Below are 14,733 nucleotides of genomic sequence, written 5' to 3' on the forward strand. Positions count from 1 at the left end.
TTTTGTTTGGCCCATTATTTCCCAGATACTTTATATCGGCCTATTTCAGAAAGGTTTTGCATAATAGCGGGTCGGACTTCTCCGATAACAATGTATTACGACTGGATCATATTTTCGAATTGAACTGAAAAATTAGCAAGATTTGGAAATGTGAAAATGAAAGAATGGCAGGTCATTCCAGAAGTCACTAAGATGATATGATTTCCAAGCCTAAAATTAAAATATAGAACCAACCAGACATAAAACCAACGCTGCATCCTTCTCTTGTCCTTAGCTAGCATCATTGCCTATTAGAATTTAGTACTAGCCTCCCTGTCTCTCTATGGTGTTCTTGATCACTAGACAATTGTAGAAAGCAGCTAGCTGGTGATCTATTTTCAGGTATTTCATATAATGCTTTGCATTTTGATTCTTGCATGTGTTGTTTGTCGATTAGTACACTGTAATCTGATCTTGAATTTGCATTGTAAGTAGTTTACGAAGATGGGGAAGAGCTACCCGAAGGTGAGCGAAGAGTATCAGAAAGCAGTTGAGAAATGCAGGAGGAAGCTTAGAGGACTCATTGCTGAGAAGCACTGTGCTCCAATAATCCTTCGCTTAGCGTAACATCTCCACCTTCTACAAGACTCCATGTGGGTGAGTTTTTAAGAGGCTCGTGTATTAGTTTATATGGTTTGTTGCAGATGGCATGCTGCAGGTACTTTTGATGTCAGTACAAGAACAGGTGGGCCGTTTGGGACGATCAGGCACCCACTTGAGCTTGCTCACGAGGCAAATAATGGTCTTGATATTGCTGTCAAACTTCTTGAACCTATCAAGCAGCAATTTCCTATTTTAACTTATGCCGACTTCTATCAGGTATTTATAGCTCTTCAAGTATTTTGGCTGTTAACAATATGAACATATGATTACAATTTTTACAGTTAGCTGGAGTTGTAACAGTTACAGGAGGGTCTGAGATTCCTTTCCATCCAGGGAGACCTGTTTGTAATCAGCTACTCGCCGCTGAGACTTTATTTATTGTTCTTATATGTGTCTGACTGCCTATTTGGATCACCATATCTGACATCTGAAGCAAAGATAAAACTAAATTCTTGTGTTGATACAGGACAAAACTGATCCTCCTCCAGAAGGTCGCTTACCTGATGCTACTAAAGGTCAGTCTTTCTTTTTTCTTTTTTCTTTTTTTAAGTCAAATGATCAACATAAAATCATTACAGCGCATAACTGTAACTAAAGTCTATATATATAAGTTGTCTTGCTTTAGGTTCTGATCATCTTAGGGACGTCTTCGGTCGAATGGGTCTTAGTGACAAAGATATTGTTGCATTATCTGGTGGTCAGACCTTGCTACGTATATATTGCTAGGTGAGAAATGAGACAAGAATCCTGGCAAATGCCATACATCTTGATCAATGCTCTTGGTTTTTGCTGCAGGGAAGGTGTCACATGGAGCGCTCTGGATTTGAGGGACCCTGGACTAGCAACCCCCTCATTTTTTATAACTCCTATTTCAAGCAAGTCTAATTTCATCTCCATTGATAATCGGTAATCTTTCTTTCTTAAAGTTAATTGCCTTAGTCTCTTCTCTTATGTATGTTTATGCATGATGCTCTTGGGTAACTGTATTATTAGAACAACTCTTCATTTGAAATATAATGAGCAGATTATTGTTGTGAATCTGGACTCTTCAAGGTTGATTGTATGATTAAACGCAAGATCTCAATTAAGTTACATTTCCCAATTAATATATGTAGACAGCTCTGTATTTGGATTAAGTAAAGTTGTGCTCAACTGTTTGGAGTTTAATCCCACAGGCCTTCGCATCATTGCATGTTTGAAAGTTAAAATAAGCGATATCAATTTTGATACTGTTAATCAGGGAACTCTTGAGTGGAGAAAAAGAAGGCCTCATTCAGCTGCCGTCAGACAAGGCTCTTCTGCAAGATCCAGTCTTCCGTCCTCTAGTTGAAAAATATGCTGCCGTGAGTATTTAGCTATATATACAATTTCTTCGCAGCCGTTAGCTACATACATCCCGTCAGGTGTAATTATTTAAACTCTGATTGTTATGGTGGTTGCTCTTCATCAGGATGAGGATGCGTTCTTTGAAGATTATGAAGAAGCTCATTTGAAGCTCTCAGAACTTGGGTAAGCAAAAGATTTTATTTTGTCCTCTTTATTTGCTTTGTTGTTACTTATTCTGAAGTTAACTTAATTTGTCTCCTTTTACTTCAGATTCGCTGATGCTGAATGAGGAGGCTGAATCTGCAGGCTCAGTGCAGCATGTGTTTTGTGATTAATGATTGAAACAGCTAGTTTATCTCCAGGGCTATTACAATTACTTATTTATCAGATGCTTTGCTGTTGCCTTATAATTGATGAATGCGTGTGCAATCATATTTGTGTGGTTTCTTTGTGTTGAAGCTGCCTTGGATGTAAGGAATGGCTTAGTACATAGTTTGTTTCTGTTGGGATTCCATTCGTTTCATGAATCTGTCGACTTTCTTGAAGATACAAAGTGAAAATTCATGTGTTTAATCTTTCTCAGAAGCCTCAACACAGTGCTTGATTCATGATATAGAAAAGATTTGATATAAAATTAGTACATTCTTGACTGATGTTATGGTGTCACTAGCTTCTCTAGATGGGCCTTTCTACCTCAAGAAACTCCTTACAACTTCAACAGAAGGCGGGCCTTAAATCTGTGAATTTACTTGGTTGAGTAGCCATAACAGTGCGAGTCAAGTGAGTCATCCAAATACAAGACAAGAAATGTTAGCTTCGCTTCTTGTAACTTGTGTCTTCGTGTCCCCTGTCAAGACATCACCTAAAATGGGTGTATGTGCTTTGTTCTATGTAGTGATGTTGGATTTCTTAGTTGTTATATTTGTTTTCTTTTTGCCTCGCAGGGGTCCTACTTAGTCGTCTAGTATCAATTTCCTCATTTAATTTTCAAAATAGTAAAACATGATTTGCCAAATTGTAAATGCTTTACGTTTTCTATATTTAGTTTTCTTTGGTCAATTTTGTGCATTTTTAGTTGGTTTAATAGCAAATTGGTAAATGTCTTTTAGGTTCTAAATTCGAGTTTTAAATACGTAACTGTAAATTAGTTTTTTCTGTTCAATTTTATGCATTTTTAGTTGGTTTAGTAATAAATCTATCTTATCCAATAGCGTAAATATAAAATGGTAAAGTCTTTTCTAGTTTAACTAAAGTTTCGTGTTTGAGTCTTTAAGTATATAATTATATTAAAATTCTCGAAGTAGTGTTTTGACACCTATAAATATATTTTATTCAACATCTATAAATATCTTGTTCGGCACTTTTAGATATATGTACAATAAAAAAAAAGAAAAAAATTGACAAATTTGAAGTGTATAAACCAAGTTACATCTATATGTGCGTATGTTGAATTAACCTAAAGATCATTTGAAGAACTTGGCTTACTATTTTTATTCTTCAATTTTTACTCCATTTTGAGACTCTCGGGGAAAATGGCACAAAGATGTGATTCACATTATCTCAAAGAAAATATGACATTTAGAAACTTTCACCTATAGATTAATCTTGCTTGAAAAATTTAAAACTTTAAATTGGATGGATAAATAATATACTTTCATATCAATTGAATAATGGATTAACATTTTTAACTTTAAAAAGAATTACATGGTGTAGCTCTTAATTAATTTATAAACCAACTTAAAGATTTAGAACTTTAAAATGAAACCTGAGAATTTTATCTTTTAAAATTTCATATCCTTACATAAATTTCTCAAAATTAATATTATCCAAATAATCATATTAACAATTAATTAGATTCCTCTTTTAAATTGTAATAATTTCTTAATTTCTTAACCGTTAAGACAAACAAGCAAACACTATGTGAGCATAGCACTGTGAAAGAATATTTTTCACTTTCTAAAAGGGGGGAGGATACAGATTACAAACATGGGTTGGGAGTAGTTGCAAAACTTACCTCTGATTTAGTCAAATTGATATGTAATTGGCATACAACCATTATTTTTGTATCTTTTTGATTTTGTGCCAACATAAAACCACAGTGCTTGTCAGGACTTCAAAGACTTCAACACTAAGAAAAGTTCAGAGTTATTATAAAATATACATAAAAGAAACACAGTAGCCTCAAATAATTTTGAGAGGATACCTATCTGTAACATTTGATTCCACTTTGGGAGTTGGAAGTCCAAATGGTAAAGAGAAAAAGTGGAAGCATTAAAAATCAAGAGGTCAGTCATCTTTTTGGAAAGTTAGAACAAAGCTATCTTTGATAAAAGGCAGGCCTTAAACAATTCCATAAAGAAAGCGTATCTTGTTTAAAGTTTGATAAAGTGATCTAAAATTATGAATGTCTCAATGGGTTTGCTTTTCCTTTCATCAAATTCCCACAAGGGCTTTCTTTTTTTTTTTTTTTACTTGCCTTAGTTTTTGTGATGGTGTAATACCTTATATTTCATAACTTGTACATTAATTCTAATTGACATAATATCTAATGCACATTTTAGTGTTTAAATTGTGTTATATGGTTGGCATTTGATTATTGGATTACTGGCTTAAATAGTAAGAAGGGAGCAGAGCTGATAAAATTTAAATTGCTACTCTCTTGTATTACAAATTCATATTTCACCATTAACCCACTAATTTTAGACTATCCTTTGGCAACTTGAATATAATTTAATCATGCAGCCAGCTCACAATTTGGAAACTATGAGATGGTTGAGTTTGAAAGTTAAAATTCTAAAAGTTCAACCAAAAAGCAAGAGATAAGATGCCAAACAAAAAGAAGGGGAAAAAAAGGAAATGGGTGGAATGGTTGTAAAGTCTGTATCTCAGGTTAATATATATGGTGTGATGTTGACAATGACAACAGCAATATGTTGATTTCAGCTGAGAAATGCAGTTTCCACTTAATTAATAATGTTAACAGGATTTCTTTGTTTTATCAGTTTCAAATGGTATTATTAAGTTAAAAACAAAATTATGCAGTATAATATGTTAATCTCCATTCCTATAGATGTTGGTTCAAATTATTAACAAAAGGAAGAAAAAAAAGAAGGGCTTAATGGGTACAACTAATATTAAGTGAAGTATGAGTTCATTATATCATAATTTCAATCAATGTATGTATTATATTTCAAGCCTGTTATGCATTTTGCAGCTTTTGTCATAAGTAGTGACCATGGCATATCTCAAAATGTAATTTAAGTAATATGAATGAATTTATGAATAATTGAGCAATCCATGCAGAACCAACTATTATACTATTAATGATTGGAACATTGCATTTTAAACTGAGAATTTGAAGTACCATTCATGCTTTTTTTTTTTTAATTAGTGTTGTTAGAACAAGCCATCAAAACTTGGCCATGGACAACAAACCAAAAGGCCAAAAACCCTTCAATTTCTGAGTGCATCTCCACCTTTAATATATCAATAAAAGCACAACTTATCAATGAAAATCATAAACTAAAATATTAAAATTGAATAAATTTGTAAACTTAATAGATTTAGTTAAAATCACCTAAGGCATTTTCATAATGACACGAGTTCCTTACAGAAAAGGCACAGAGAATATAAGAAGGAAGCTAATGGTCAAAACAATAACAAAAACTTTAGGAAACAGGAACTGCCAGGGGCGACGGCGAATCATCGAAGTTCACAAATAATGTAAGACATTCTTTGACAATTTGATGTAACGGTCGTTGGGTCAACCAATATTTGTTTCGTAATTAAAAAGAAAAAACACTTCAGAGTCGCTGTCTATTTCCAGGATTGGCCGGTCGGTTTTTCAATTAATGCACTAACCTTTTTTTTTGTAATTTTATACCAAAATTGTTTTTAATTTCAATATTCCTAATATGCATTTCCTTTCTCTATAAATTAATATTAATTTGCTATAATAAAATTGATTCCATCTGAAATATTATTATTATTTATGGTGCCGTAACTAACCTAAACATAGGAATCCTAGAATGTCTGGAATATTACTAAATGATCTATTAAATTGTGATTTGGATTTGTCTCGTATTAAATTCCCTACCCCACGAAAGTTGGCATTAATATCAAATTTCGATTTAAAAAGATATTTTAAATAATAAAAAAAATACAATTTTTATTATATCGCATTCATTTATAATTTGTAATTTGAATCGATAAATAAATTATAAAAGACAGTTAATTTTGAAGTATTGCATTAAGCTAAAGTGATAGAGGAATTCAGATAGGAACAGTCCGGAGAAAGATTCTATTTTTATTTTTAAAATTTCTGTAATAATCACTTAATTCTTTTGCAATTAAAGAAAAACAGAGAATGAAATGAGTGGGAAACTGAAAATGGCGAAGAAACAGTGGCGTGACTGTGACGAGACAAGCACCGGATGGGACCCAATGAGTCCATCACCATTCAACAACACAAAAGTGTCAGTGATTATGACGTGGGAGAATCTCGTCCGCAGCCTTTGATCATCAGCTCTCCGCATTTAACCTCATTATTATATACATTTGTATTTTAAGATTCGGGGCTAAATAAATAAACGATAATTTTGTTTGTTATGTAAATTAAAATACTCAAATAACACGTAACTTATTTAACAGCGTAGAGATTCACCGAGAGCAGGAAGGAAGGAAGTTATCTAAAACAGAAAAGAAAGCTACTCATGGTAGGTCCCTTTTACCCAACCCTCCCACACTTCAAAACATACCCTACACTGCACATTACACACAACACTGCCCTCCGTTTCCATTTCCATTTCCAAAGAATCTAACCATCCATCATTCTATGAGATGGACAGATAGAGAGCGATTGCCAAAAGACAAAAGAGAAAAAAAAAGAAAATGGTTTTAAAGACTCCTTATTCTGCCCAACTTTCTCTCTCTCCAAATCAACTCGAATCAAAACAGAGCAACAGACACTGAAGAAACCGCAGGATGAAAACAAAAGTTCATTTCTTTTTTTTTTTTTTTTTTTTGAGATTTTCTTCTGCTTGGTTTAAGTTTTCTACATGTTCCCTTTTTCTTTCTTGATATCTCACTTATCAGTGGTCTCTGCTGGATATCTACTTTATCCCTTCTCTCTACAGTACAGAGAGTGTGTAGTTTCCTTCTTTTTTAACCACCATTTACTGTATATATGCTCTCATTCACCTGAAAATACGGTTTCTTTCTTCACAGTTCAGATAGATGGAGACTAGGTTTCTCCTGTTCTTTCTCCTTCTTCTTATGCTCTTTCACCCCTCTTCGGCTCAGATGCCAGGTACACCCACTTTCTGTTTTTCCCTATGTTTGTATGCAAGTGTATACATACAGTGTTTCGTATGATATCCTTAATCCTTATGTATGTGCAATCTGTCATTGGTCCTTTTCTTGTTTTTATAGAAAATACACTTTTCTTTTCTTTCCCTTTTCCCCCTTATAGCCTGTGTTGTTAAATTCCCTGACATATAAACTAAAAACTTAAATATATATTGTTTCCGGCTTTGTATATTGGTATCTAATTTGGGTCCATAAGTATGAAAGGTGCGTTTTTCCTGGTCAATTTTGATTTACTTTTTTGACTATAGAATAGAAACAAGTTTAGGCACCTAAACCTTCTACTTAGTTAAACTCGACATATGTGTAATCTCGAATTCTTTGGAGTAGGATACTTGTAGTGCTTCTTCTTTGTAGATGTCATAAGAAACACAGCAGCAGCTGGCATATGAATTGAAAAATTTATTGTGTTTCATTTTATTGAATGGGGCTTGCTTTTAGCCAAATTTATAATTTGATGCTTGTGTGAAAAAGAGAACTACAAGAAAAGGAATTGTGGTGATTGCAATTAATGCTTGTCGTTAACGTTTATGAATGAAAATGTCTCCTTTGCAAATCCAGATTCTTTCTAGTTTCCAGTTGCCAGACAAGAATCTTATAATTGCGATTGAAAATGCTGCTTTCATTATGAGTTGATGATGTGAATTTTGTAACAGGTTTCGTGAGTTTGAACTGTGGGGGCAAAGAAAATTTCACTGATGAACTTGGGCTGGTGTGGACTTCTGATGATAGTCTAATTTATGGAGAACCAGCAACTATATCAGTTGCAAATGAGACAAGGAAGCAATACAAGACACTGAGACATTTCCCTGCTGATTCCAGGAAGTACTGTTATACTTTGGATGTCATAAGTAGGACAAGGTATCTTTTAAGGGCGACATTCTTGTATGGAAACTTTGACAACAATAACGTTTACCCCAAGTTTGATATCTCTGTTGGTGCAACTCATTGGTCCACGATTGTAATTTCTGATGCTAATACCATAGAGTCTATAGAGCTGATATTTCTGGCTTCAAGTCCTACCATCAGTGTGTGCTTATCCAATGCTACAACAGGGCAGCCATTCATATCTACACTTGAGCTCCGACAATTTAATGGTTCAGTTTATTATACATCATTCGAAAACCAATTTTATCTCAGTATCTCTGCAAGAATCAATTTTGGTGCAGATAGTGAAGCTCCAGTTAGGTATGCGTAAAACCTTTGGTTAAAGATGCAATTCACTGTCTACAGTTGTAGATGTTACATTCATCTGAATGCTTGTTCAAACGGTAAGACATTATTTTAAATGAGGTTTGGGGCAGAAAAGTATAAATTAAGTCAATCAAAATGGTGCGACGCCCAGGCACACCCCTGCCCCTATGATTAAAACTTGCCTAGGAAATATGTGGTAGTGCTGTACTAAGATATTCATTTGAACCCACATTATTTTAACACAGATCTTGCTATAAGAGAAAAAGAAAAATAAAATGTATTCTGCTTTTTCAGGTATCCTGATGATCCATTTGATAGAATATGGGAATCTGACTCTGTGAAGAAAGCAAATTACCTTGTTGATGTTGCTGCCGGTACAGAGAAAATTTCAACTAACATGTCAATAGATGTCAGCAATGATGAAAGGCCTCCTGAGAAAGTGATGCAGACTGCTGTAGTTGGTACAAATGGATCACTAACCTATCGGTTAAACTTAGATGGTTTTCCTGGTTTTGGTTGGGCTGTTACATACTTTGCAGAAATTGAAGATTTGGCCCCTGATGAGTCCAGGAAGTTCAGGCTAATACTCCCTGGCTTCCCTGATATGAGCAAACCCATTGTTAATATCCAAGAAAATGCTCAAGGAAAATACCGTCTGTATCAACCAGGATATCCCAACATATCTCTCCCCTTTGTATTGTCTTTTAGATTTGGAAAGACTTCTGATTCTTCAAGAGGGCCACTCTTGAATGCTATGGAGATAAACAAGTATCTAGAGAAAAATGATGGTTCATTGGATGGTAAGTAGAAATTGGTTCTTTGAGTGCAAAAATGCTGCTTCAATTGTGATATTTGATGTAATGTTCTGATTTTGTGAACTCAGTTTGGGGTTTTCCATTTTCTTTTTTTGCTATGAATCACATTATCGATCATATCATGCATAATGACAAGTATTCAAGTCTAATATATCTGATGTTAAATTGCTGAAGGAGAAGTCATTGCAAGTGTCATTTCACTCTACACATCCACAGATTGGGCACAAGAAGGTGGTGACCCATGTCTGCCAGTGCCATGGTCTTGGTTGCAGTGCAACTCAGATGCACGGCCAAGAATAATCAAAATGTAAAGATCTGTCCCTTCTGGGAATTCATTTCATGCTTCCGAGGATCTATTTTGCTTTAGCCTTATACAATGCATCAGATGTTTCACACTTATTTAGTCTCAATAACTTTTTTTTGTTTGGCAGCTCCTTGTCTAGCAAGAATTTGACAGGAAATATCCCTTCAGATTTGCCAAAGTTGAAAGGTTTAGCTGAATTGTAAGTGCAATTTCTTTTTTCCTGATATTGACATACTATCTAATCATGTTAACTGCAGTAACTTTTAGTCATCTTCTCATTATTTTCAACTTCTCTTATGGTCACAGATGGCTTGATGGAAATTCGCTGACCGGTCCAATACCTGATTTTACTGGATGTACAGACTTGGAGATCATGTACTCAGATTACTTGTGATCTTCATTTGGTATTTAATGTTGTTTTTTTATCAAGTCATAAAGCTAACAAGATCGTTCCCTTGTATAGCCATCTCGAGAACAATCAGTTGACGGGTGGGCTGCCTTCCTCTTTAATGAACCTGCCAAATCTAAGGGAACTGTAAGTTATCAGAACTTGGATATCAGTTATTATTAGCTTAGCAACATGAAGAGCATTGGAGAATCTCTCAGTGGGAAATTCAAAATATATTTTTTGGTCTGAACTGATGAAGAAAAATGGTTGGAAGTGAAGATAAGAAAGAGATTATCATTAACTAAACAATTCGTTGTGTTTGTTTTTTTTCTAGTTTTTCTCTTATATGTTAATCATGAATGGCAATGTTCTATGTTGCTTTCAAATGCAATATCTTACATGCTTGATACTTATCTTAATGATTCATATATGCTTGGCAAATTTGATGGCCTGCAGGTATGTGCAAAACAACTTATTATCTGGAACTGTGCCTTCAGGTCTTCTCGATAAAAACCTATTTTTGAAGTGAGTATAAATTCTAACAAGTAGATATAACTTGCTTCATCATTTTGAAAAGTTGTATGGCTATTATTAACATGCTGCAAAGTATACACCCTGTATTATTATATTTATTTGAGAGACTGCTGTTACCTGTTCTGCATAAATTGTAGTTGAAATCTTTCTGCTGCCCGCTGAAATCTTTCCACGTTATGAAAACAATAGAGAAATTACCCAAGGCAATTAGAGACTGTCCTAGTGAAAATGGCCAAATTAAACCAACCTCCTCCCTTCTCATATCTTCATGCATGTCCAAAGCAGTCAACTTTAGAGTAAAGATGAATTATTTGCTATTTTGGCAGTTGTGCCTAAGATGTATACTGACCTTTCTAAACTAGAATTTTTAAGTAAAAGCTTTACATCATAATTTATGGATATACAAGATGTAGCGATAGATGTAATCAATGTAATCCATGTACTGGTATATTTAGTTGAGGTTACTGAGTTGCAATGCCTATAATCAACATAGGGTTTCTAGATGTTCTAATAATTATCACAATCTGTTGGGTCTGTCATTATTTTTCTAGTGGGCCTCAAGTACACAGAATGAGGAATTAATTTTGGGGCTTCTCATGATCACTTGTGTACCTCAGCTCAACCTAACACGCAACACGTGAAACTCATTACATGCTACTTACAGGAAAATCACATGATTAGTGTACCACAGGTGCGGTGCAGGCCTAAGTAAAAAATTGATTACATCTACTTTCTTGGTTCACCACAGCTACTCTGGAAACCTTCATGTTCATGAAGGAGGCAGAAGAGAAAAACACACCGGTATTATTATTGGTTCATCAGTTGGAGCAGCAGTTCTGCTAATAGCCACAATAGCATCTTGCTTTTTCATACGCAGAGGGAAAAAAAGTAATCATGATTATGGTATGCTGCATGATATTGATATTTTTAAAGTTTATGTCCCTTCTCTACCCATCATGTTATTAGTAAAGAGTAAGAAACACTTAATTTTTTTTTATTTCTTGCAGAGCATCACAGGGTTCCTCCACCGGTTCAAAGGCTAGTTTCTACCTTGAATGATAATCCTGCAGAAGGAGCATATTGCTTCACCTTCTCTGAGATTGAAGATGCTACAAGAAAGTTGGAGAAAAAAATAGGTTCTGGAGGTTTTGGAATTGTATACTATGGGAAACTGAAAAATGGAAAAGAAATTGCAGTGAAAGTTCTGACCAATAATTCCTTCCAGGGAAAGCGAGAGTTTTCAAATGAGGTAATCTTCTACTATATTCATCTAATTTCAGTTTTGTTATCAATGTCGATCCTCCGCCCTTTCTGTTTAGGTGCCATGCTTTGACTTATTTCTGTAGTTCTTGGTTGTTTATTAAATTTTCTTGTTTGAGAGTAAAATTAAGATGCAACAAGAAATGTCTGATAGTGGTTTGAAATTAAAAAATGTTCAACTGTCAAACTTGGAGGAAACAGAACCATTTTTGGCCTTCATTTTGAAACCCCTAGCTCCAAGCCTCCATGTTACTCATGAGGTACTTCATATAAAATATTTGGGGGATTATTCTTGAACAAAAGATTCTTTGAAGATTTCCACAGTTAATATCAACTTCAATTGATTTACCTTTATTTGAAATGTATTAGCTCCATGGTATCTGTTAGCTCCATAGTATCTGCTAGGTTCAAGGTTTCAGATTTTATTTTAACTTTTTTATTTCAGATTTAGGTTCTACAATAGCTTTTGCTATTAGAGGTCCTCCAAGTAAAAGAATAACCTGGAGGTGTTCCTGAGCACTCAGCTCAGATACACTGGAAAGTCAATAATCCCCTGTACTTTTCATGGTTTTTGAACTAATTATTGAACGTATAAGCCCTGTAATTGCTTACCTGATATTTGACTGATACACTATTTGACTGATACATTATTTGACTGTAAGTAGGTTTACTGCTGGATTATAGCATCCAGTGTTGAAAGAAATAGTTTGCTCTAAATATTTTACTTTCTAAGTCATGCTGCGCTCTAGGCTTTATATTTTGCTTGGAACTGAATCAATGCCTACTTGACATAGGTGACTCTTCTTTCAAGGATACATCACAGAAACCTAGTACAGTTTCTTGGATTTTGCCAAGAAGATGGGAGAAGTATGCTTGTTTATGAGTACATGCATAATGGAACTCTCAAGGAACATCTTTATGGTAATTTCAGCTGTTTTATGATTTGAATTGAATCAATATTAGTACTGCTATTCACATATATTTAAAATTTGATAGGCTCGCGAGGAAGAAGTATTAATTGGATCAAGCGCCTTGAGATTGCTGAAGATGCTGCAAAAGGTTTATATAAGCTAATCCATTTCGCCTCGCCTTTATTATATCATTGGTTTATTGCTCTTTCCTAGAGTGGAGTCTCACATTTATAATACAATCGTCGAGATGATCCTTTCCTTTTTCTTGCCTCTCTATTCAGGGATTGAGTATCTTCATACAGGCTGTGTTCCAGCTATTATCCATAGAGATTTAAAGACAAGTAATATTCTTCTTGACAAACATATGAGAGCAAAAGTTTCAGATTTTGGTCTTTCAAAACTTGCATTAGATGGAGCTTCGCACGTCTCAAGTGTGGTTCGGGGTACTGTAGGGTATTTGGATCCAGAGTAAGTACTTGCTTGCGCTTTTCTTTTTCCCCACATCAAGTTGAACAATGTCGGTTGAGTTGATTGTTGCTACTTCTACATCCCTTTCAAATACTTTATTTGGTTGTAGTGATTAATGGCATTTTAGGACTATTATGTGCTTATGAAAGACAGACAACAAGTGGGATAGATTTAGGTTTAGGACGATAGCTGCCTGGAACTCTGCTGCACCTTGTTAGCCGTTCTTTTTTTATTATTTTTTTGAACTTCATTTGTGTGTGTTCGTGGTCATTAACAAGCCACGTATAGTTCAGGCTATTTTGGGAAGCTTATCTGTTGGTGGAATAAGTAACTGATTGCCTTGGTTAAAAAGATCTGTCGAGTTTAGTGAATTTCTAACTGTTGTTATGGTATGCAGGTATTATATCTCTCAGCAGTTAACGGACAAGAGCGACGTTTATAGTTTTGGTGTCATTCTCCTTGAGCTGATGTCTGGTAAAGAAGCTATATCGAATGAATTTGGGACTAATTGCCGCAATATAGTTCAATGGGTAAGTTGGTTAGTCAAGGAAACTAGAGTGTTATTACATTGAACTACTGAATATATAACTGAGAGTTGATTCCTGAAAGATCTCCAATTTTGACAGGCAAAGTTACACATAGAGAGTGGGGATATTCAAGGAGTTATTGATTCGTCATTAGATGATGATGAGTATGATATACAATCAATGTGGAAGATAGCAGAGAAAGCTTTGATGTGCGTCCAGCCGCACGGACACATGAGGCCATCAATTTCAGAAGTTCTGAAGGAGATCCAAGATGCTATTGCAATTGAAAGGGAGTCTGTGGCAGTGAGAGAAGGTAACTCGGATGACATGTCAAGGAATTCTGTTCATTCTTCCCTCAACTTGGGTTCCTTGGAATTGGGTGGAACTGAGAATTACCTATCACTCGACGAGTCGGTAGCACGCCCAACAGCTAGATAGTTCATTGTTTTATCAATCATGCACAGGCACATAATTCCACTTCTTTTTACTTTTTTCTTCTTTTGCCTTTTAGTCATATTGTTTTTTCTAGGAAGGAAAAAATGAAGAGAATTGTATGTCCATTTTGAGTGTAAATTTCTGCTATGGTAAAGGAAATGTTGTTTGAGCCAGATACTTATGTCACATCAAGTTATTTTGGATGATCAAACTCCCACAACAATGTCACCTTGTTTGGTTCTATAAAAATCTCAGTTACAAGATATGGCTGTTACTGCTGTTCGCTTGCCGCAGAAGTTCAGCAGGAAAAGCCACGGTGATGATGGCAAGAGTAGAAGACTAAACCCTGAAGGAAAGCAGGCCAAAAGAACATAAAGAATGCATCCTGCAGAGGTTCCGAATTCCCATAATTGGCACAGAAGAAGAGATGGCACGGGCACGAACTCTTCCAAAGAGATAAAATACTAAATATAAATGCTTGGGAAACAGATTCTATCCAAGTTTTCTTCTGGTGTGAAATATTCGGTAACTGCATAAGCTCTTTTCCACTGGAATATTGTCAGTC

At 34.9% G+C, this 14,733-nt stretch overlaps 2 protein-coding genes and 1 long non-coding RNA gene across 4 annotated transcripts; 2 read left to right on the forward strand and 1 right to left on the reverse strand.

Moving 5' to 3' along the window:
* Positions 1 to 79: 79 nt before the first annotated feature.
* Positions 80 to 2,488, forward strand: LOC8283829 (L-ascorbate peroxidase 2, cytosolic). 2 transcript variants are annotated; one of them, XM_048379954.1, is made up of 9 exons: positions 80 to 381; positions 472 to 602; positions 684 to 858; positions 1,109 to 1,157; positions 1,284 to 1,368; positions 1,438 to 1,548; positions 1,883 to 1,985; positions 2,093 to 2,151; positions 2,239 to 2,488. In XM_048379954.1, the coding sequence occupies exons 2-9, from the start codon at positions 484 to 486 to the stop codon at positions 2,255 to 2,257; spliced, it is 720 nt and encodes a 239-aa protein (XP_048235911.1). In that variant the 5' UTR covers positions 80 to 381; positions 472 to 483; the 3' UTR covers positions 2,258 to 2,488. The 2 variants fall into 2 exon arrangements, with proteins under 2 accessions (XP_048235911.1, XP_025014203.1); XM_025158435.2 differs by having other exon boundaries at positions 90 to 381; positions 475 to 602.
* Positions 2,489 to 3,829: 1,341 nt separating this feature from the next.
* LOC125368694 lies at positions 3,830 to 4,961 on the reverse strand. Its single transcript, XR_007214454.1, has 2 exons — positions 4,172 to 4,961; positions 3,830 to 4,096 (listed from the first exon to the last, which is right to left on the reverse strand). It is a non-coding gene; the product is annotated as an uncharacterized LOC125368694 (long non-coding RNA).
* A 1,747-nt stretch (positions 4,962 to 6,708) lies between these two features.
* Positions 6,709 to 14,431, forward strand: LOC8283828 (probable LRR receptor-like serine/threonine-protein kinase At1g67720). The gene is made up of 15 exons (XM_002525141.4): positions 6,709 to 7,276; positions 7,989 to 8,520; positions 8,821 to 9,326; positions 9,516 to 9,648; positions 9,773 to 9,844; positions 9,952 to 10,020; positions 10,109 to 10,180; positions 10,490 to 10,558; positions 11,316 to 11,470; positions 11,575 to 11,816; positions 12,622 to 12,748; positions 12,824 to 12,886; positions 13,020 to 13,206; positions 13,604 to 13,736; positions 13,833 to 14,431. Exons 1-15 carry the CDS (start codon positions 7,204 to 7,206, stop codon positions 14,169 to 14,171), a joined length of 2,772 nt encoding a protein of 923 aa, XP_002525187.3. The 5' UTR covers positions 6,709 to 7,203; the 3' UTR covers positions 14,172 to 14,431.
* The last annotated feature ends 302 nt before the right edge of the window (positions 14,432 to 14,733 follow it).

This window comes from Ricinus communis, chromosome 10, assembly GCF_019578655.1.
Source record: "Ricinus communis isolate WT05 ecotype wild-type chromosome 10, ASM1957865v1, whole genome shotgun sequence".
In the NCBI taxonomy this organism is placed as follows: domain Eukaryota; kingdom Viridiplantae; phylum Streptophyta; class Magnoliopsida; order Malpighiales; family Euphorbiaceae; genus Ricinus; species Ricinus communis.

What these genes read in the sequence shown, in the direction of transcription:
- LOC8283829 (XM_048379954.1), top strand. Translation starts at nt 484, where the DNA reads ATGGGGAAGAGCTACCCGAAGGTGAGCGAAGAGTATCAGAAAGCAGTT. An exon ending in CTTACCTGATGCTACTAAAG is followed by an intron (nt 1,158 to 1,283) that starts GTCAGTCTTTCT and finishes TGATCATCTTAG; the next exon opens with GGACGTCTTCGGTCGAATGG. An exon ending in TAGTTGAAAAATATGCTGCC is followed by an intron (nt 1,986 to 2,092) that starts GTGAGTATTTAG and finishes GCTCTTCATCAG; the next exon opens with GATGAGGATGCGTTCTTTGA.
- LOC8283828 (XM_002525141.4), top strand. Translation starts at nt 7,204, where the DNA reads ATGGAGACTAGGTTTCTCCTGTTCTTTCTCCTTCTTCTTATGCTCTTT. An exon ending in TTGAAAGGTTTAGCTGAATT is followed by an intron (nt 9,845 to 9,951) that starts GTAAGTGCAATT and finishes TTATGGTCACAG; the next exon opens with ATGGCTTGATGGAAATTCGC. An exon ending in TGTACAGACTTGGAGATCAT is followed by an intron (nt 10,021 to 10,108) that starts GTACTCAGATTA and finishes TCCCTTGTATAG; the next exon opens with CCATCTCGAGAACAATCAGT.